General features: G+C 33.0%; 1 protein-coding gene across 1 annotated transcript; it reads left to right on the top strand.

Moving 5' to 3' along the window:
- The first annotated feature begins 15,626 nt into the window (after window positions 1-15,626).
- Window positions 15,627-22,637, top strand: LOC139902815 (uncharacterized). Its single transcript, XM_071885460.1, has 3 exons — window positions 15,627-15,784; window positions 18,690-20,567; window positions 22,029-22,637. The coding sequence occupies exon 2, from the start codon at window positions 18,729-18,731 to the stop codon at window positions 20,535-20,537; it is 1,809 nt and encodes a 602-aa protein (XP_071741561.1). The 5' UTR covers window positions 15,627-15,784; window positions 18,690-18,728; the 3' UTR covers window positions 20,538-20,567; window positions 22,029-22,637.
- Window positions 22,638-23,020: the final 383 nt, after the last annotated feature.

Raw genomic sequence — 23,020 nt, 5'->3', positions numbered from 1 at the left:
GTATATCAAGATTACATGTCTTCAAAGCCCAAAATGCTTTGTGTTCAATTTCTACTGGAAGATGACATGCTTTTCCATAAATAAGTCTAAAAGGTGTGGTTCCAATTGGAGTTTTGTAGGCTGTTCTAAAAGCCCAGAGTGCATCCTCCAATTTAATGGACCATTCCTTCGGATTTGATCCTACGGTTTTCTCTAGAATACGTTTTAAAGCTCGGTTGGTATTTTCAACTTGTCCACTTGTTTGTGGATGATATGCGGTGGAGATTTTATGAGTTACTCCATATCTTTTAAGAACTTTCTCAAGTTGATTATTACAGAAATGAGTACCCCGATCACTTATTAAAGCTTTCGGTGTTCCAAACCTTGCAAAAAGACGTTTTAAAAAGTTGACTACAACTCGTGCATCGTTAGTTGGGAGAGCTTGTGCTTTCGCCCATTTAGATACATAATCAATGGCTACGAGTATATATAGATTATTATGAGATTTTGGAAATGGACCCATAAAGTCAATACCCCAAATGTCAAATACTTCACATACTTGGATGACATTTTGTGGCATTTCATCACGTTGACTTATTTTTCCGGCCCTTTGACATGCATCACAGGATTTGCAAAGAAGATGTGCGTCTTTGTAAATTGTAGGCCAATAGAATCCAGCATCATAAACTTTTCTTGCTGTTAGTTGAGGCCCATAATGCCCTCCTGTTGGTCCTGTGTGACAATGGTTTAATATTTTACTAGCTTCATCTCCAAATACACATCGGCGTATTATTCCATCGGGACAACTTTTAAACAGATGTGGATCTTCCCAGAAATAGTGTTTTATATCACTGAAGAATTTCTTTCGTCTTTGGTACGATAATCCTTTTTCAAGGAATCCACATACTAAATAATTTGCAAAGTCAGCAAACCATGGGATTTCTTTATAATCTATCTTCAATAGATATTCATCAGGAAAGTTGTCTTGTATGGCCGATTCATTTAGAACTTCTAATTCGGGATTTTCAAGACGAGAAAGATGATCAGCGGCGAGATTTTCTGCTCCTCTTTTATCTCGAATTTCAATATCAAACTCTTGTAAGAGTAAGATCCAACGGATTAATCTTGGTTTAGCATCTTGTTTCGAAAATAGGTATCTAAGAGCAGAATGATCGGTATAGACTATTGTTTTTGATAGAACGAGATATGAACGAAATTTGTCAAAAGCAAAGACAATAGCAAGGAGTTCTTTTTCAGTAGTTGTATAGTTTGTTTGTGCTCCTTGTAACGTCTTACTAGCATAATATATAGGTTGAAATCGTTTTTCAATCCTTTGTCCTAAAACGGCTCCCATTGCAAAATCACTTGCATCGCACATTAGTTCAAATGGTAGATTCCAATTTGGTGTTATCATAATCGGCGCATTAGTTAGTTTTTCTTTAAGAATATTAAAAGATTTGATACACTCATCTGAAAAGATGAATGGAGCATCTTTTTCTAGGAGTTTATTCATAGGAGTGGCAATTTTAGAAAAATCTTTTATGAAACGTCGGTAAAAACCGGCATGCCCTAGAAAACTCCTAACTCCTCTAACATTGGTGGGATGTGGAAGTTTAGCAATTACATCTACTTTAGCTCTATCCACTTCAATTCCTTCTTTTGAAATTTTATGTCCAAGAACGATGCCTTCTTTAACCATGAAATGGCATTTCTCCCAATTAAGTACTAGATTTGATTTTTCGCATCTAATAAGCATTCGTTCAAGATTAACTAGACATGATTCAAATGTATCACCGAAGACTGAAAAGTCATCCATGAAAACTTCCATGCATTCTTCTATCATGTCATGAAAAATCGCCATCATACACCTTTGAAAGGTTGCAGGGGCGTTACAAAGTCCAAATGGCATGCGTTTGTAAGCAAAAGTACCATAAGGGCACGTGAATGTGGTTTTCTCTTGGTCCTCGGGTGCTATTGGAATTTGAAAATATCCGGAAAATCCATCTAGAAAACAATAGTAACTATTTCCGGCTAATCTTTCCAACATTTGATCTATGAAAGGTAAGGGAAAGTGATCTTTTCTGGTGGCGTCATTTAATTTTCTATAATCAATACACACACGCCATCCTGTTACAGTCCTAGTAGGAATAAGCTCATTTTTCTCATTTGTAATGACAGTCATGCCACCCTTCTTAGGTACGCATTGAACTGGGCTTACCCATGGACTATCAGAGATTGGATAAATTAAACCTGCATCTAGCAGTTTAATAATCTCTTTCTTAACTACATCTTGCATATTAGGATTTAGTCTTCGTTGGCGTTGCACATACGTTTTATGACCTTCTTCTATAAGGATTTTATGAGTGCAATACGAAGGACTTATGCCTTTAATATCATGAATCTTCCATGCAATAGCTGGTTTATGAGCTTTTAGTACAGAAATGAGTCGAGATTTTTCATCGTTTGTGAGAGAAGACGATATTATTACAGGTAATTCAGATTCACCATGTAAATAAGCATATTCCAAATGAGTTGGAAGTGGCTTTAACTCTAATTTCGGAGGTTCTTCTATCGATGATTTATATCGATATCTGTCTTCTTCTTTTAGCATTTGAATTTCTTCTGTTGTTGGTTCATATCCATTAGCTATAAGTGCAGCTAACATTTCAGCTTCATCAATTGGTTCATTACCTTCTCCTAAAGAACATTCTCCTGTTCCTTGTAATTCTGGAAATTCTTCTAATAATTCTGCATGTGCATCTATAGTTTGAATATAATAACATGTATCATCTGCAGATTGTGGTTGTTGCATTGCTCTATCAACTAAAAGGTAACACTCTCATCCTCTATACTTAGGGTCAGTTTCTTACCGAACACGTCTATCATTGCTTTAGCCGTGTTTAAGAATGGTCTTCCAAATATGAGAGGAACTTGAGAATCTTCTTCCATGTCCAGAACAACAAAATCTACTGGAAATACTAAAGTACCAACTTTAACTAGCATGTTCTCCATTATCCCTCTAGGATATTTTATTGATCGATCGACTAGTTGTATGCTTATTCTTGTTGGTTTCAATTCTCCAAGGTCTAGTTTAGCGTATAGTGAATACGGCATTAAATTTATACTAGCACCTAAATCTGCTAATGCTTCTATTGAACTAAGACTACCCAGAAAACATGGAATTGTGAAACTTCCTGGATCAGATAGTTTTTCTGGTATCTTATTCAACAGCACTGCTGAACAATTAGCATTCATAGTAACAGCCGAGAGTTCTTCCATTTTCTTTCTATTTGAAATTAGATCTTTCAAGAATTTAGCATATCGAGGCATTCCTGAAATCACATCAATGAAAGGAAGATTTACATTTATCTGTTTAAACATATCCAAGAATTTGGATTGCTCGGCTTCAAGTTTCTCTTTCTTCATTTTACTCGGGTAAGGAAGTGGTGGTTGGTATGGTTTAACATAAGGTTTATCCTTAACTGTGTTATCTTCATTAACCTTTTCAACTACCGGTTCTTTTTCCTTATCTTGATCAGGTTGTGGTTCTTGTGGAGTAGGAATAGCTTCATCAGAAGTTACAGGTATTTCCAGTGGTTTAAGTGTTGTACCACTTCTTGTGGTAATGGCTTTAGCTGTTTCATTCCGGGGGTTAGCATTTGTATCACTAGGTAGACTTCCCGGTTTTCTTTCACCTATTAACCTTGCTAGGTTACTTACTTCTTGTTCCAGATTTTGAATAGAAGCTTGTTGATTTCTAAATGCTTGAGCATTTTGTTCATTGGTTTGTTTCTGAGAGGTGAAAAACTGCGTTTGAGTTTTAACTAGCTTCGTCATCATATCTTCTAAATTCGGCTTTTTATCATCGGTTTGTTGTGGTTGTTTGTTTTGAAAATTTGGTCTTTGCTGATTGTAATTATTATTGGATACTTGTTGATTGCTAGGACCTTGTTGGTTGTTGTATGGAATATTTCGGTTATAATTCTGGTTTTGATTGTAAATCGGTCTTGGCGGTTGATAATTATTCTGATAATTATTTCCAGGCCTTTGGTTTATGTATGAAATATTCTCTCTTTGTTCCATTGTTAATTCAATACTGAGACAATCTTTTGTCAAATGTGGTCCTCCACACTGCTCACAACTAATTCGTATTGAGTGAATATCTTTAGTCATCTTTTCCATTCGTCTCTCCACAGCATCTATCTTTGCGGAAATGGAATCTAAGTCATGGCTAGAATCGGCTCTAGCTGCTTTAGATGATCTAATGATATCTTTTTCTTGGTGCCACTCATGTGAGTGGGAAGCAGTGTTATCAATAATTTTGTAAGCATCAGTTTCGGTTTTCTTCATAATAGAACCACCAGCTGCTATATCTATGTCTTTCCTTGTAGTGATGTCGCATCCTTGGTAGAATATTTGTACTATTTGACAGGTGTCTAAACCATGTTGCGGACATCCTCTTAATAACTTTCCATATCTTGTCCACGCCTCATATAGAGTTTCATTTGGTTTCTGTGTGAACGTAACAATTTCTGCTTGAAGTCTTACGGCTTTAGATGCAGGAAAGAATTGTTTAAGAAATTTGTCAACTAAAACATCCCATGTATCGATCGCCCCTTCAGGTAACGATTCCAACCAATCTTTGGCTTCTCCCTTTAAAGTCCAGGGAAATAACATGAGATATATCTGTTCATCCTCCACTTCTCGGATTTTAAATAGTGTGCAGATCCTATTAAAGGTACGTAAATGTTCATTTGGATCTTCCTTTCGGCGCACCACTAAATTGGCATTGATTAGTCACCATATGTAGAATTTGTCCTTTGATTTCATAATCTGGCGCATTAATTTCAGGATGAGTAATTGCGTGACCTTGGCCAGTGCGTTTAGCTCTCATTCGGTCTTCCATACTTAAAGGTTCCAGATTTTCCATAATTGAATTTGTTGAATCTGAATCACTAGAGGATTCTGATTTAATGGTTCGTTCCTCAACAATCTCTGTTTGAATGATTGGTGGTTTCGGGGGAAAGTTTAGTGGTTCAGGATCTACGAACCGTTCCTGAATATTCTCCGGATTCTCAATTGTGAGGTCGGGTTCAAAAAATGGATTATCGAAAATTTGAACTGAAGTACTTGGTCGACTGGATGACGATTCTAAAGAAAAATCAACGGCGACAATATTTGCTAGATGTCTTGATCGAGTTACAGGTGGTGAACGTACAAAAGGTGGTGAACGTCTTGCTCGGTGCATTCACTGAATATCCTATTAGTTTTAAAAAGGAAAGAAAAATTATAATAAGTTATCCAATCAATAGACTTTTTTGATTTTGCCCACGTTTCGAATAGCCAAAAGATGCAGCAGAGGGGCAGGATTCGTTTGGTCTCAATATAATTGAGGACTGTTTGGCTCCAATAACCCGGTCCACGTACAAATCCAACTATTACTACGAACCAGAAAATTTTGATGTCTATTAATTTAATCACTTAAAATAAATTTTCGTAATTTTAAGAAATTTAGAATAGAAGTAGAATAAAAATCTTTGTCCTAAAACTAGAATAGCGAGAAATAAGAAAGAAAAAGAGTTCGTCGGAAAAGGTCAAAAAAGAAAAATGGTTGAAAAATAAAAGGTGACGGAAAAATAAAAGAAACTTATAAAAATTTAAAAATACTTGACTAACCTAACCTTATTACTACAACTAACTTAAAATTATAATCGCAAATTGAAATTACTAATTGGAATGATAATTGGTACATAGTAAAATGTGTCTAAAAATATTAAAGCTTATAGGAAAAACTATATCCCAAATGGAAATAACTTAAAAAGAAACTAAAACTTAAAAAGGCATCGCAAAATCCTAAAGTACCTAAATCTTAGTCTAAGGAATAAGCACTTAAGGGATTTTACGGCAAACCTAAAAATTCTAGAAATAAAAATAACTATGGCAAAACTAAACTTAATACTAAAAATTGTAACTAGATTCTAAAAATCTAAAGGAAAAAAACTTAAATTAAATTTTTTTTTTATATATCGACAAAATCTTAAGAATATATATATATATATATATATATATATTTTTTATTTATTTTATATATATAAATATATTTTTTTATTGAGATTATATTATTTTATCATTAACTTTTTTTTAATTTTTATTTTATTTTATTTTATACAAAGTCTTTGTGATTAGGTAGCAAAAGAAAAGATAAGAAACAGTGAATTTTAAAAACAATAGTATTATATGACCATCGTTGGGTGCTTTTGCTGTTATAAACCACGACAAAACAGCAGCCTTTGTTTACCAACATACTATCACGTCTATGATTATAAAATCACACGTCATTTTTCCATAAACCATAATTGATAGATGATTGATTCATAATACCACTATCTTCAATAAAATACTTATAACTTTCAAAAGTAAAAGTGAGTGTGTGGAAAATGATGTCAAAAGGACATGTTTAATATAACATCGTGGAAAAAAAAAATTAAGTATAAAAGGACATGTTGCGAAATAATCTCAAACAATAATACTTAAGTATAAAAGGACATTTTGCCATACATCAAGTTTTTGCCAAATTTTGACAAACACCACCGATGGTCATTAGTACAAAAGCTATATGTAAAATATTTTTAGCGGACATACATCAATTAAGACTCCAACCCGAATAGTTTGTAATTGACTTATATTTTTGAATTAAAATATATTTGAACCCTTAAGTGCGAAGACAAAAGAATTATATGCTTATTAGACTTGATTTGTATTTTTTTTTTCAACACTTATTACAATATATTAAAAATAAAAATTACTTTTAAACAAACATAGTTTACAAAAATATAGCGTTTTTCAGCGTCCCCGGCAGCGGCGCCAAAAATACTTGATGTCGTAGGGGGTGTATACAAAATAGTATTATTTTTAGTGCGAAATACTATTAAATATGCTACAATTTTACACAAGTTATTTATTTATTTATCGAGTGGATATACTTAAACCTTGCTACAACACTTATAGGCAGTGTACCTAATCGTATTATAGTATAGTTTTTAGTAAGTCCGGTTCGTTCCACAGGGAGCTCGTGAAGTATAACACTATATTTTTTTACACACAATAATTGTAAAAAATACAAATATATATATATATATATATATATATAAGTAATATTATTATTATAAAGGGGGGTTTTTACCGTTTAATGACCGGTTTGTCGATTTTAAAACTTTAGTCGCAGTTAAAACCAAATGTAAAATATTAAAAATAAATACAAGACTTAAATTAAAGCATAAAGTAAATAATGATAATGAAATTGCGAATAATAAAAGTGCGATAAAATAAACTTGCGATAATTAAAAAGTACGATAATTAAAAGTGCAATTAAATACAATAACAATAAAAATGCGATAATTAGAAGTGCAATTAAATATAAAATAAAGGAAATTAAATATGAAATAAAAGAATTATGCTTATTTAAACTTCCGTAATCATGATGTTTGACGTGTTGATTTTAGTTTTATGCCCATGGGTTAATTGTCCTTTGTCCTGGATTATTTAATATGTCCGTCTGGTTTTTGTCCATAACAGTCCACCAGTCATAAATATAAAGTGCGAGTGTCCTCGTCAAATTATCCTTATACCCGAAGTTAAATATTCCAACTAATTGGGGACTTAAACTGTAACAAGATTTTAATACTTTGTTTAATAATTACACCAGGATGTCGACTGAGTGTAACCCAAGGTTTTAATATTTTGTTATCAATTATACCAAGTGTCCTTGTACATAATTTCACCCCTGTTTTAATTATTCTAGTGGCTATTAATCCATTCCCGTGTCCGGTTAAATGAACGATTATTCGTACATATAAATACCCCGCCCATCGTGTCCGATTGAGTGTATATGGTAATTTATAGGGACGCTCAATTGTAAATCTTTATATTAACATTAACAAACTATCATTTAGTTAAACAAATATAAAGCCCATTAATAGCCCATAGTCTAATTTCCACAAGTGTCGTTCTTTTGTCCAAACCCCAATTATGGTACAAAGCCCAATTACCCAATTTTAGTAATTAGCCCAACATCACGATTACTTCGGTATTAAATAAGCATAATAACGGCTTAGCTACTAGACATTAAATTAAAAAGGTTGAACATAACTTACAATGATTAAAAATAGCGTAGCGTTACACGGACAGAATTTCGACTTACACACTCAAACGATCTCTATCATAAATCTTATTATTATCATAATTTTAAAATTAAAATTAAGATTATTATTAGAACATTTATATTATAATTATGATAGAGAGATATAGAATTTTGATATTGATATTGATAAAGGATGGAAAAGGGATCGGATAGATAGATTTAGGATTAGAAAAAGGTGTGTCCATTTCAACGAACTACATAGCCTTTTATAGGCAAATTATAAATTTGAATTTTCATTTATGACCCCTGAACTATGCTCAATTAACAACTTTTTATTATTTAATATTATTCTTATTATGAATTATTTAAATATTATATTTTATTCTTGTGCATAGTTGACTCGTAATTTTTACACCGTTGCGTCGAGCGTTGAGAGTTGACTCATGTCCCGGTTCCGGATTTTCGAACGTCCTTTCGTACAATTTTATATCGTGTACTTTGCGTTTTGTAACTTGTACTCTTGTCATTTTTAGACGTTCTTCATCAATAATTTGAACCTTTTTTATTGTATCTTGTACTTTTGAGCTTTTTGGACCTTTGTGTCTTCAATTCGTCGTTTTCGCCTTTTGTCTTCGCACTTATTTAATATAAACGAATATTACTTGAAAATGGAACAATTGCAACTAAAATCTTGTCTTTCTTGGGGGATAATGCTATGAAATATATGTTCCTTTTTAGCCTTATCAGTAACATATTTGTATCGTAAACCATTATGTAATGGTCGTGTGTAAACAGGATATTTTAGATTATCATTATTTGATAATCTACGTAAAGTTTTTTAAACCTTTATTTACGAAATAAAGGTTATGGTTTGTTTTAAAAATGAATGCAGTCTTTGAAAAACGTCTCATATAGAGGTCAAAACCTCGCAACGAAATCAATTAATATGGAACGTTTTTAATCAATAAGAACGGGACATTTCAGATTGGTTTTGGCTGTTGATAATTATTCTGATAATTATTTCCAGGCCTTTAATTTATGTATGAAACATTCTCTCTTTGTTCCATTGTTAGTTCAATACTGAGACAATCTTTTGTCAAATGTGGTCCTCCACACTGCTCACAACTAATTAGTATTGAGTGAATATCCTTAGTCATCTTTTCCATTCGTCTCTCGACAACATCTATCTTTGTGGAAATGGAATCTAAGTCATGGCTAGAATCGGCTCTAGCTGCTTTAGATGATCTAAAGATATCTTTTTCTTGGAGCCGCTCATGTGAGTGGGAAGCAGTGTTATCAATAATTTTATAAGCGTCAGTTGCGGTTTTCTTCATAATGGAACCACCGGCAACTATATCGATGTCTTTTCGTGTAGTGATGTCTCATCCTTGGTAGAATATTTGTACTATTTGACAGGTGTCTAAACCATGTTGCGGACATCCTCTTAATAACTTTTCAAATCTGGTCCACCTTTCATATAGAGTTTCGTTTGGCTTTTGCATGAACGTAACAATTTCTCCTTGAACTCTTACGGCTTTAGATGCCGGAAAGAATTGTTTAAGAAAATTTTCAACTAAAACGTCCCATGTATCAATCGCCCCTTCAGGTAACGATTCTAACCAATCTTTGGCTTCTCCCTTTAAAGTCCAGGGAAATAACATGAGATATATCTGTTCATCCTCCACTTCTCGGATTTTAAATAGTGTACAGATCCTATTAAAGGTACGAAGATGTTCATTTGGATCTTCCTTCGGCGCACCACTAAATTGGCATTGATTAGTTACCATGTGTAGGATTTGTCCTTTGATTTCATAATCTGGCGCATTAATGTCTGGCTGAGTAATTGCGTGACCTTGGCCAGTGCGTTTAGCTCTCATTCGGTCTTCCATACTTAGAGGTTCCAGATTTTCCATGATTGAGTTTGTTGAATCTGAATCACTGAAGGATTCTGACTTAATGGGTTGTTCCTCGACAATCTCTGTTTGAATGATTGGTGGTTCCGGAGGAAAAATTAATGGTTCAGGATCTCTGAATTGTCCCTGAATATCCTCCGGATTCTCAATTGTGAGGTCGGGTTCAAAAAATGGATTATCGGAAATTTGAATTGGAGTACTTGGTCGACTGGATGACGATTCTAAAGAAAAATTGAAGGCGACAATATTTGCTAGATGTCTTGATCGTGTTACAGGTGGTGAACGTACAAAATGTGGTGAACGTTTTGCTCGGTGCATTCACTGAATATCCTATTAGTTATTAAAAGATAAAAATTATATAAATTATCAAATTAATAGACTTTTCTGCTTTTGCCCACGTTTCGAATAGCCAATAGATGCAGCAGGGAGCCAGAACCCTTTAAATCGGAAGCTCACAACTCAGCCACTAACAAATCCAACTATTACTACGAAGTAGAAAATTTTTGGATGTCTATCAATTTAATCACTTAAAATAATTTTTCGTTGAAATTTAAAGAGATTTTAGAGAAGAAATAGAACATTCTATGTCCTAAAAACTAGAGCGTCGAGAAATAAGAAAGAAAAAGAGTGCGTCGAAAAACGTCGAAAAATAAAAGGTCGAAAAATATAATAGGCGTCGAAAAATAAAAATAAGAAAGTAACGCGTCGAAACTTAAAAAGGAACTAACAACTAAGAATAAAAAGTTACGTCTAAAAATATTAAAGCTTAGAGAAATACTATATCCAAAACGGCAAAAACTTAAAAAGGTACTAAATTTTATAAAACGGCGTCGCAAAATTCTAAAGAACCTAAATCTTAGTATAAAGAAAAAGCACTTAAGGGATTTTACTGCAAAGCCTAAAAATCTAGAAATAAAAATAACTATGGCAAAAACTATAACTTAGAACTAAATACGAGCGAAAAATACAAATATTACGCTAAAATGAATAAAAAGAAACAAAATATAAAAATAAACTTAAAGTTGTAAAAAAATGCAATTTTTATAAAAATATTATTTTTATATTATTTATTTTATAAAACTATTAATTTTATAAATTATTAAAACTAAATAAACTAAATAATACAAATTAATAATAAAAACTAAAACAAATAATTAAAAATACTAAACCTAATTAGGGTTTAATTAAATAATAATAATAATAATTATTACGTAATTATTGCTGGAACCAGTCAACTGTGGCGTGTCAGACAGCTTCATGCGGTCGCATGAAGTTTTGCGGCCAGGTTCTGGGCTGCTACATTACCGGGCCGTTTGATTTCTTTTATTTTTCTTTTCTATTTTTCTGTTTTAATTTAAATAAAAAAAATAAATAACTTAAATAAAAATTTAATTTTAAAAACTAAAATAAAAATAATTTTATAAATTTTTAACAACTCTTAATAACAAATATATAGATTTTGTTTTTCTTTTTTATATTTTTGGTTTTTAATAATTAAAACGTATATTTTTACAAAAAAGGAACTTTATAAAAATCTTTTTTTTTATTTTATATTTAGCGTTGCGCTTTCGGCGTTTAACTTTCCCCGGCAGCGGCGCCAAAAATACTTGATGTGTGCGAGGTGGTGTATAAAATAGTTATTAATTTTTACAAGGAAATACTATTAAATACGATACAATTTTACACAAGTGATTTATTTATTTATAGAGTGGATATACCTAAACCTTGCTACAACACTTATAGGCAGTGTACCTAATCGTACAGTAGTGTAGTTTTTAGTAAGTCCGGTTCGTTCCACAGGGAGACTTAAACTAGTTCAATGCTATATTAGTTTTAACTTATAATTGCAAAAATACAAAAATATAAATATGTAATATTATTATTATAAAAGGGGGGGTTTTTTACCGTTTAATGACCGGTTTGTCGATTTTTAAAACTTTAGTCGCAGTTAAAACCTAATGTAAAATATTAAAAATAAATATAACTTAATTTAAAGCGTAAAGTAAATAACGATAATGAAATTGCGATAAATAAAGGTGCGATAAAATAAAATTGCGATAATTAAAGAGTACGATAATTAAAAATGCAATTAAATAAAATGACAATAAATAAAAGTGCAATAATTAAAAGTGCAATTAAATATGAAATATATAAATTATGCTTATTTAAACTTCCGTAATCATGATGTTTGACGTGTTAATATTAGATTTATTACCATGGGTTAATTGTCCTTTGTCCTGGATTATTCGATATTTCCATACGGATTTGTCCATAATAGTCCATCAGTCATAATCATAAAGTGCGAAAGTCTTCGTAAAATTATTCTTATTCCCGAAGTCAAATATTCCAACTAATTGGGGATTCGAATTGTAACAAGGTCTTAATACTTTGTTTAATGAATACACCAGGTTATCGACTGCGTGTAGTCCAAGGTTTTACTACTTTGTTAACAATTACACCAATTACCCTTGAATGTAATCCACCCCTATTTCAACAAGTCTATTAACTATTAATCCAGTTCCGTGTCCGGTAAAATGAACAATTATTAGTATTTACAGATATCCCGCCCACCGTACCCAGTCAAGCGTATGTGGTTATATATAAATACGTCAAATTATAAGTCTATATATTAAATCAACGAGGTATCATTTAGTTAATATAAAACCCATTAATAGCCCATAGTCTAATTTCTACAAGTGTCGTTCTTTTATCCAAACCCCAATTATGGTACAAAGCCCAATTACCCAATTTTAATATTTAGCCCAACATCACGATTACTTCGGCATTAAATAAGCATAATAATAACTTAGCTACGAGACTTTAAATTAAAAAGGTTGAACATAACTTACAATGATTAAAAATAGCGTAGCGTTACACGGACAGAATTTCGACTTACACCCTTACAACATTCGCTAACATACCCTTATTATTAGAATTAAAATTAAAATTAAAATTAAAATTATAATATATATATTATACGAGTGAGATAGAGAGATAGATATATGGTTGGATATTTGGATCACCAAACTGCGAAATTTATAAGGCCTGAGCTGAAAAAGTGTGCCATGCGATCGCATGGCTTTTGTGCCTCCAGGCCATGCGATCGCATGGAGGTAGGTATCAGCTCACATGAGTTTGTTTTCTTGTTTGCCGACGTTTATAATATATAATATATAATATATATATATTAATTTTAAGAATTAATTATATATTATATTATATTCATGTGCATAGTTGACTTGTAATTTTTAGTCCGTTGCGTCGAGCGTTGAGAGTTGACTTTGGTCCCGGTTCCGGTTTTTCGAACGTCCTTGCGTATAATTTAATATCTTGTACTTTGCGTTTCGCATCTTGTACTCTTGTAATTTTGAGACGTTTCTTATCAATAATTGGAACCACTTTGATTGTACTTTGTACTTTTGAGCTTTTTGGTCGTTTGCGTCTTCAATTCGTCGAATCTGTCTTTTGTCTTCACCTTTTATTATTTAAACGAATATCACTTGTAAATAGAACAATTCCAACTAAAAGCTTGTCTTTCTTGAGGGATAATGCTATGAAATATATGTTCGTTTTTAGCATTATCAGCTACGTTAAATATGAATATTCAATCCGAAAATTCCCGCCGCATTGCGCGGGTCACTTTTTCTAGTTAAGGAATAAATTGACACCTTGAGTTTCTTTTTTTTAAATGCATTTCCATGTTATGTTTTTTTTTTCTTTCGATTTTCATGTCATTTTTAGTAAGTATATTAATACAAACAAAATTGATACTCATTAAAAAAATGACTTTTATGTTAATTTTTTAAGCAATTTATCCAAAAATTAAAAATTACATGGAAATGAATAAAATATAAAAAATGAGATTAGAATTATGAAATACTATATCAACAATAAAAAAAAAATCAAGGTGTCAAATTATTCCTTGATTGCACTCATTTCAAATCAGACAACTTTTTATAGGAGTGTTCATCGGTTCAGTTTTCGGTTTATTCGGTTCGGTGTATTCGGTTTTGGATTTTTTTTGGGCAAAACCGAAAATCGAATTCAAAGTTAAAACATAACCGAACCAAAAACCGAATTTGAATTCGGATTCGGTTCGGTTTTTCGGTTAAAATCGAATATTATGAAAAAACTGAGAACGATGGTAGTTTAATTGTGGCGTTATTGATGTCTTAGTTATTTATATCCAAAAACAATGACGTACTATTAAATTATAAAGAATTCGATGATTTATTAATATTTACAACTTAATTATGACATTTATTGCTTCTGTTATTAAGAAGAAGAAAATAATAATTTGAGTAACATAATTATAATGTGAGCTACCAAATCGTCATATGGTTGAAAACATATTTTATTGATGGAATTTTAAATTATAATGACACTAAAACATAAATATACAAATTAAATATTCAAAAATTTTGAATTCGGTAAAACTGAATTAAAAATTTTCAAACTCGAAAACCGAATTCAAATTCGGTTTCGTTTGACTCGATCCGAAAACCGTTTTTCAAATTCGGTTTGATTTTTTTCCGATTTAGTTTCAGTTTGGTTTTCGGGTTCCACGGTTTCAAACCAAATACTGACCACCCCTAACTTTTTGGGAGGTGATTCTTACACCACCTCCTTTTTTCCATACACCACCAAATAAAACTGTTGGACCCTTTTACCCTTTCCTTTTATTTTTTGTTTCACACCCTTCCTTTTTATTTTAACCTAATTTAAATGAATTTCCTACAATTAAAACTCTTCCGATTTACGTCCTCTTCTTCTTCAATCAAATTCCTCCTTACTTCTTTAATTGGAGTGGCAAATGGCTTACCGCCTGCCAATTGCCAATAAATCAGGGTTATCCCCCATCTAATTTCAATTGTTTAATGTTTTATATATTAACATAAAACTCATATTTTATATTTGTAGTTGTTGAACAAAATGAAATCAAAGGCACGAGATTTACACATGAGTTTTCTTATATTGTACTGCTGCTAATAAGTTACGTAGTAGTATTATGTAATGTAATGAGACTTCTAGTTACTGCTGCTAATGATTTTTTTGTTATATGGTTGTTTAATTTACTTCTAGTCTAAAGGAGGTGGTGTAATATGGTAAATTAAAGAAAGGGGTAAGATTGTCCACAAAATTTATTTGGTGGTGTATGGCAAAAAGGAGGCGGTGTACGGATCACCTCCCTAACTTTTTACGCACTAAATTAAAATCCGATTTTATGAGGAATAAAACTAGTATACTCTTTTTATTGGATAAAAAATTGACTTATTTTATTTGGTGTGGGTAAATTTTAGGGGGATGATTCTCACACACACTTTTTTGATCCTCACACACCAATTGAGTATTATTAGAAGAGTAAAAGGTTAAAATAGGTGTGTGAGGATCAAAAAAGTATGTGTGAGAATCATCCCCCAAAATTTTACGTATAACTTTTTTTTGTTTAACATATACTCCGTATTTGATTTGATTTTTAATTTTAATAATAATAATAATAATAATAATAATAATAATAATAATAATAATAATAATAATAATAATAATAATAATAATATAATAATAATAATAATAATAAAGCCTAGATAGATAAGATTATGAAATTGCTTTGAAGAAGCACTCCACCACTGTCTTAGATACAGAAAAAAAACACACACAAATTACACATATACATACACATACAAATTACATTATCTCTGGATCGCATCACGTTGTATCAACTCTGATCTCATCTTACCAAACCCTAAAATCGGTAACACATGTTTCTTTCGTCTTTAGATCGTCATTTCAGTTTTAATAACTTTTGCACCTAATCTTATTTTTCCGTCGATCGAGCTTCGATCTGATTGTTATATTAAATTTAATCGTATGATTATTATTGTATTTGTGTTGCTGTTTAGCTAATTTTAGTTTTGGTGATTAGGTTAAATTCAATTATTATTAGTATTTTTGATTGATTTTGATTCTGTTTGTAAGTTGACTGATAGAAATTAGGTTAATCATGATAACTAGTTTTCTCTGTGTTTGCGCTTTAGATCTATTTTAATTGTATGAAATTTTGGTTAGGGTTTGACTTCTGAAATCTGATTATATATATATATATATATATATATATATATATATATATATATATATATATATTGAGTTGAAGCAGATATCATTAACGATTAACGACTAGATGTTTTATGAACTCTTTTTGTGTGTTCTTGACTGTATTTGTGAGGAAGGAGGAAGGCGTATGACTTTTTTCGGACTACTAGATGATGTTAGTAACTTAGTATATATATAAAGTTAGTTTATAAGCTCTAAGTAAAAGCTAATTTTCATGTTTATAGGAAAAACAGGAATAACAAATACGAATACTGTATGTTGAATTAGAAAGGACTATAGGGCTCAAGAAAACCGATCTGTATGTCTTGAATTTTCATGACCGAATTATAATTTACATTTATAGACACCCCATCATAGCATGATATCGTCCCATATTTGGTAGCATTGTTGAATCTTGTTATCCATTTTGCGCGCGCACACAAACACAAAGCTTTCCTCAATTATTGCAACCTATGTATGACGTATGTATATCACTAACGTGCAAATTCGGATCGAGATTAAATTTATCGAGGGTGATGAATGTGCACCAATCTTATGTTGCATATGAGGTGTTTGGGATTAATGAAGGTAGATACTATTATTTATTGTGAAACTTTACCTTTTAAAAGTAACTACAATGATGTCAAATAGGGTATGATATCATTGCATTCTATGGGGTCCACGAACATGGACTAATCAAATGGGTCAACTAAGGTAATGTGACGACCATGTAAATAACACCTTTATGAATGTTCCCTTGTTTTATTATTAGATCTTGTTATAAAAACATGCAAGATATACATACAACGGAGCTCAGGAAGGTGAGTTTCTAGCATGGACTACTCAATCTTCTTTGGTAATGTAGTTCATAGCATGTTATGCTTGCTATGTTAATGGTGTGATTTTTGAAGGTATCGTGGCTTTATTGGCTCACATTTATTTTCATATGGGATTTGTAGCCTTTAGTATGTTGCAAAATTTTCATATTAAAATTTATTCACAGTTGAAAAAACACAGATTTTATAAGTAAAATTAATTACTAAAAACTAATACAAAAGACAAGTGAAACTAAAATTACAATAGTTGTTCCACAACTATCACACAATAGCTTACTGGTTGGGTCCTGATATCCGTACAAGAGGTTTCAAGTGTCACTAGCAACATATTTTTGGGTTGACAAGGTAAAAGGTATAAAATGGTAATGGATAGACCACATAGATCTTTAACGACTAGATGTTATAGGAACTCTGCATGTGTGTTGTTGACTGCATTTGTGAGGAAGTCAAGTTTTTATGAATATTTTTGGACTACTAGATGTTAATTTATATGCAAAGTAAGTCTATAAGTTCTAATTCTAATTAAAAGCTAATTTTCATGTTCAGAGGAAAAAAAAAACAGATCTGAATGCTGTATGTTAAATTTAAAAGGATTAAAAGGCTCAAGAAAACTGATCAGTTTGTCTTGGATTTTCGTGAATGAATTATAACTTATATATAGAAACTCATCATAGCATGATAGCATCCCATATTTGGTAGCATTGTTGATCTTAATATCCGTTTTGCGCACACACAAACGTTAAGCTTACCTCAATTCTTCTCATGTATATATTTGGAATATGTATATCATGAACTAGATTATATTTCTTTTAGTCTATAATTATTAGGAAAATATCAAGAAAAAAAGGGATGTAGGTCTTGATAATTGGCTCTATTTATTGAGGCAACACCAAGCGTCGACTAAGTGGCGTCTTGACTGCCGCTTAGAGTCTAAATTGATTTTCTGGCTGGCTTTTAAACCCATGAAAATCTGATTCTACCATTTTCACGGTGTCTTTATTTTATTTTACTATTTTATTTATTTTATTTTACTATTTCTTATTTTTTATTTAAAAAAAAAAGTCCTACTTTTTGGCTGGAGGTCCACTCAGAAGCAATCTCTTTATCCGTCGAATAAAGAGAGGGACGACTTTCTCTATCTTTTCTGGGTGGAGAAATGACTTGTTTTTATTCTCGGGTAGGGGAAGGATTGTCTACATCTCACCTCCCCATACACATCATGTGGTATTGGGTTTTGTTGTTGTTGTTGTAGAATTTAAAGTATGGCCGAGTGAAATTAATGAGCCACGAAATAGTATGAACATTTGTGTGATCAAAGCATCTATCATCATAACTAATTTACCTTTGGCCATCAATGCATCTTTACAGCCTTATGTTGCTTGTTAATTCTTATAGAGACGTCAATATTCAGTTTGTAAACTCCTTGATACATCATTTTGTTGAAATATTCAATTAAAAAGTCGTGAACGTGATTTACATATGTGCATCTTTACTTTTCTAATCTAAGCTTTCTTTTAATGTTTGCTTACTTGCTAATTTGTGGTTTATAACAAGTATTACCAGTATAAAAATGTTGCTGAGTTGGAATGGATAACATGGTGTTAACAGTCAATGTTTGATTAAAGTAATAATTTTGGTCTTCTCTCTGGACTATCTTTATTAAAGTAATAATTTTGGTCTTCTCTCTGGACAATCTTTATTAATCTTTCTTTGTTTACTGCATCTATGCAGATCTTGCTATATTATTGTTTGACTCGTCAGTTGACTTTGATGGCTGAAGAGCAGTTAGATTATGGGGCAATTCCTGCACTTGCAGACGATGAGATCGTTGGTGAAGATGATGAATATGATGATCTCTACAATGATGTTAATGTTGGAGAATCTTTTATGCAGATGCAACGTTCTGAGTCACTACCATCAGCTAATGTTGGAAACGGAGGGTTTCATGGTCAAAAAGTCAATATTCAAGAAACCCGACCCGAATCAATGGTATCACAGGATACAAACATACCCGGGGTTGTAACCGAAAACGCCTATCCAAGTTCTAGCTTACAATTACAAGACAACAAAGAGAGGTTGACTGTTGACCTTATGCAAAAAAGAACAGTTCCTCAAGTGACTCATGATATGATGCCTCAAAAGCCTCATGTTGATCCTGTTAGTATGTCGGGGCCCGCCACAAACAACCCTCCACCTATGATGAACTCTAATGCGGGCCCCGTTTCTCAAATGATGGGATCTAATAATGTGAATATGACCCGACCTGTTTTTAATGAGAATCAAGCTAGACCAATTGGTGAAAATGGTGCTACAACGCTCTTTGTTGGGGAGCTACATTGGTGGACCACGGATGCTGAGCTGGAAAATGTATTATCCCAATATGGAAGAGTGAAAGAGATAAAGTTCTTTGATGAAAGAGCAAGTGGTAAATCAAAAGGATATTGTCAAGTTGAGTTTTTCGAATCGGGACCCGCTGCTGCATGTAAAGACGGGATGAACGGTTATGTTTTTAACGGACGACCTTGTGTGGTTGCATTCGCATCCCCACAAACGATGAGACAGATGGGTGCTTCATATGCTAATAAGAATCAAGGGCCCACTCAATCTCAGCTGGACCCACCTGGGAGAAGACCTATCAATGATGGGGCGGGAAGAGGCGGCGGTAATAACTTTTCCGGCGGTGATGGCGGGCGGGGTTACGGCGGCAGAGGTGGTAATTGGGGCCGAGGAGGAGGAGCTATGAACAGGGGTGGTGGGAATATGAGAGGTAGAGGCGGTATGGGCCCGAAGAATGTGAATAATAACCCGGGATTTGGAAGTGGGCCCGCCGTAGGGGGTTATGGGCAAGGTGTTGGCGGTCCTGGTTTTGGTGGTCCACCTGGCGGGTTCATGCATCCTCAAGGTATGATGGGTGGTGGGTTTGATCCAGCGTATATGGGTCGTGGAGCGGGTTATGGTGGGTTTCCGGGATCGGGTTTTCCAGGTATGATGGGTCAGTTTCCGGGGATGAATCCCATGGGACTAGCTGGGGTGGCCCCACATGTGAACCCTGCTTTCTTTGGCCGAGGGATGGGTGCGGGTCCGGGTGGTATGGGGATGATGGGCCCCACTGGAATGGAGGGACCACAATGGGGTGAGACCAACACGGGTGGCTGGGGTGGCGGCGAAGACCATGGTCAGAAGACGCGCGAGTCAAGTTATGGCGGTGATGATGGTGGTTCAGAATATGGGTATGGAGATGAAAAAGGTGCGCGTTCGAATGCGGTGAAAGAAAGAGGGGCGGAACGTGAATGGTCGGGAAATTCTGAAAAACGATACCGTGATGATCGAGATCGGGATCACGATCGGGATCGGGATCGAGATAGGTATGATAAGGAGTATAAATACAAAGAGGAAAAAGATAACTACAGGGACCATCATCGTCAAAAGGAGCGGAGCTCGGGTTATGAAGATGAGTGGGACCGTGGTCAGTCTTCAAGACGGTCCAGGAGCCGATCTCGAGCCAACCCCGAAGAGGACTACAGGTCTCGGTCTCGGGATGCAGATTACGGGAAACGGAGACGCACACGTGCAGACTGAGATTATGAAGAAACGGCTACTGGATTTAAAGTAAGTTCAACATATTTGGAGGGATGAGTAGATTATAATCCTTACAGACTTTTAATACTTTAATTATTGTGCTAAAACAAACACATTTGTTGTTTTTGTGTGAATGTTTTTATTTGGTTGGGTATTTACCACCCTTGGTTACTAATAGTCCTGCCATAACCTCTATTTTAACTGACCTTGATAAGTCAAACGTTTGTCTTTCTGTATATTTCTTTGATAGTCGAGTTATAAGTTATGTGGTAGCGAATGTAATATGCAAATGTTCTTTAGAACAAGCATGATTACAATATATGTCTAGATTCATAGTATAGTCGTGGTGCCTTGTTATTTGTGTTGTTGGTGTATAGTTTAAATATTAGTTATGCTAGCTTTTAAGTGCCTTTGTTCTCATTTCTTTCTGGTACTTGTTTGGTAATGGTCATAATTACTAAAGGTTAAATATGATTTAAAATTAATAATGTTGTTTACAATAATTATTTATATCTTTCAATAAAATCGAATCAGGATGTTGTATTCATCAGTTTAAGATATTGGGGACTTCAACCTGTTCTGCCTGTTGTCCTTTTAACTGTTTATTATGAACTGACCTGTTTGAGATGAAACACAGCTCAAATCGACCCATTTATAAGGGTCAACATTGCCACCTCTCTTTTAGCATTCCTCAATAAGCTAGACTTTATTTGTACATGAATGATAAATCTGTTTGTGGTAGAATTGTATCTAATTATTCAATTTAAGGCTTCAATTACGGTACGAAGTGAATGCTGTTTCATATACTTTATATAGAGTGTAAATGTTTATCTCTTCTAGCTTTTGATGTTGTTAATGTGCATTATGTTTCATTAGCCTTTGAACATTAGCACGCGATTGAATTTTGCGGTGAGTTCACATGATTTTTTTAGAAGATTATATATTTTATATTTTGTTAATCACAATAAAGTGATTTTTGGATGTTTATGCAATAAAATTATTATTATTTATATATATGTATGAACAAAGCCGTTTTATGTTGTTGTATGCATTATAAATATACTTTAGGCAAATATTAACCCTTTAATATTTTGACCTGCTTCAGTTTTAACTAATTCTTTTTTCTACCTAAACCTTTTGATCCGTTAGTTAACACAAAATACATTGCATCGACCCATTCATTGGGAATGGGTTGAAATTGCCGCCTATAATAGAATCAACATTGAAGAATTGCTAACTTAGTTATCCTCTTCTGCATACTTACTATCTGATGCCTGATAATGTGCTATGGTCTGTCGGCTTTATTGTATGATTTCATAATGATAAATCTTTTACACGACTTCAATTGTAGATTTTAAAATAAATTTGCATGATTAGTGATTATTAGCATGATTTTCTGGGCATATAATGAAGGAGAAAATGGTTTAGCTGATTGAAATATAAATATAAAATACATTTAACTTGGGTGCTTTTCTCATCAATCATATTCAGGGAACAGGAAGCCGACTTGATTCATTGCTTTCTTTGGATTCTATGAAATTGGCTAAGTTAAATATTACATCAACTGCCATAACTGCTGGTCTTCACAGAAATATTGCATTAATTACTGTATATCATAGTTTATCCTGTAAAATTATCAAACTTTATCATGCGGGCTATGTTTTTGTATAGGATGTAGTATTGGGTAAGCAACCCTTTTTTCCAGTTGTAATTACCATTGTAATCTAGTGATGTTTTTTTTTTCTTCCTGTAAGTTACAGAGGGAGATGTAAATATGTAATGTGTAGATCTGCTAGTTTTAGGCCTTCATGCTCTTCGGTTGTTTCTGTATTTTAGAGGGCTGCAATCGAGAAAAGTTATGCATGTTTTTATGCTTATAGTTTTTTAGTTGTACATTGTAACATTACATGATTTCTATTGTAACTTATAAGTTGTAACCTACAGAGGGAGTGTAGATTTGCTAGTTTTAGAACTTCATGCTCTTCGGTTGCTTCTGTATTAAAGGACTGCAATCGAGAAAAGTTATGCATGCTTGTATGCTTATAGTTTTTCAGTTGTACATTGTAACATGATATCTAATGTAACATGGTATACTTTTTATCCTCAACTAGGTGTTTCTGTTCTGTAATTAACTTGTACATTCAACGGCTTTGGGACGAGAATGTATGTCATGTAGCTTCATTGTCTTCTGTTTTTTTGTTTGTAGTTGTAAAGGTGTTACTGGGTCTAGTTTTGTTATTTTGATTTTATAATGAGTAGCTACATACGAGCTATAGTGTTGCTAACATAATATTTTAGTGTTTTCGGTTTATGCTGTATTTCTTATGTAATGTTCTGTAATGTTCGATGTATGTGTAAAGCGTTATTAGTTTTTTGTGTGTTCATAAGCTGTGTATAATATAATATCAGGTTAACTTTTTTATCTATCTCGTGAGCTCATCAAGTTTTGTGTCTTCATTGCTGTTTCTTGCAATACTAGTTAA

The sequence above is a fragment of the Rutidosis leptorrhynchoides genome, chromosome 3 (genome assembly GCF_046630445.1).
Source record: "Rutidosis leptorrhynchoides isolate AG116_Rl617_1_P2 chromosome 3, CSIRO_AGI_Rlap_v1, whole genome shotgun sequence".
Taxonomy (NCBI): Eukaryota; Viridiplantae; Streptophyta; class Magnoliopsida; order Asterales; family Asteraceae; genus Rutidosis; species Rutidosis leptorrhynchoides.
This window is presented reverse-complemented; position numbering and strand designations above follow the sequence as displayed.

What these genes read in the sequence shown, in the direction of transcription:
- LOC139902815 (XM_071885460.1), top strand. Translation starts at nt 18,729, where the DNA reads ATGGCTGAAGAGCAGTTAGATTATGGGGCAATTCCTGCACTTGCAGAC.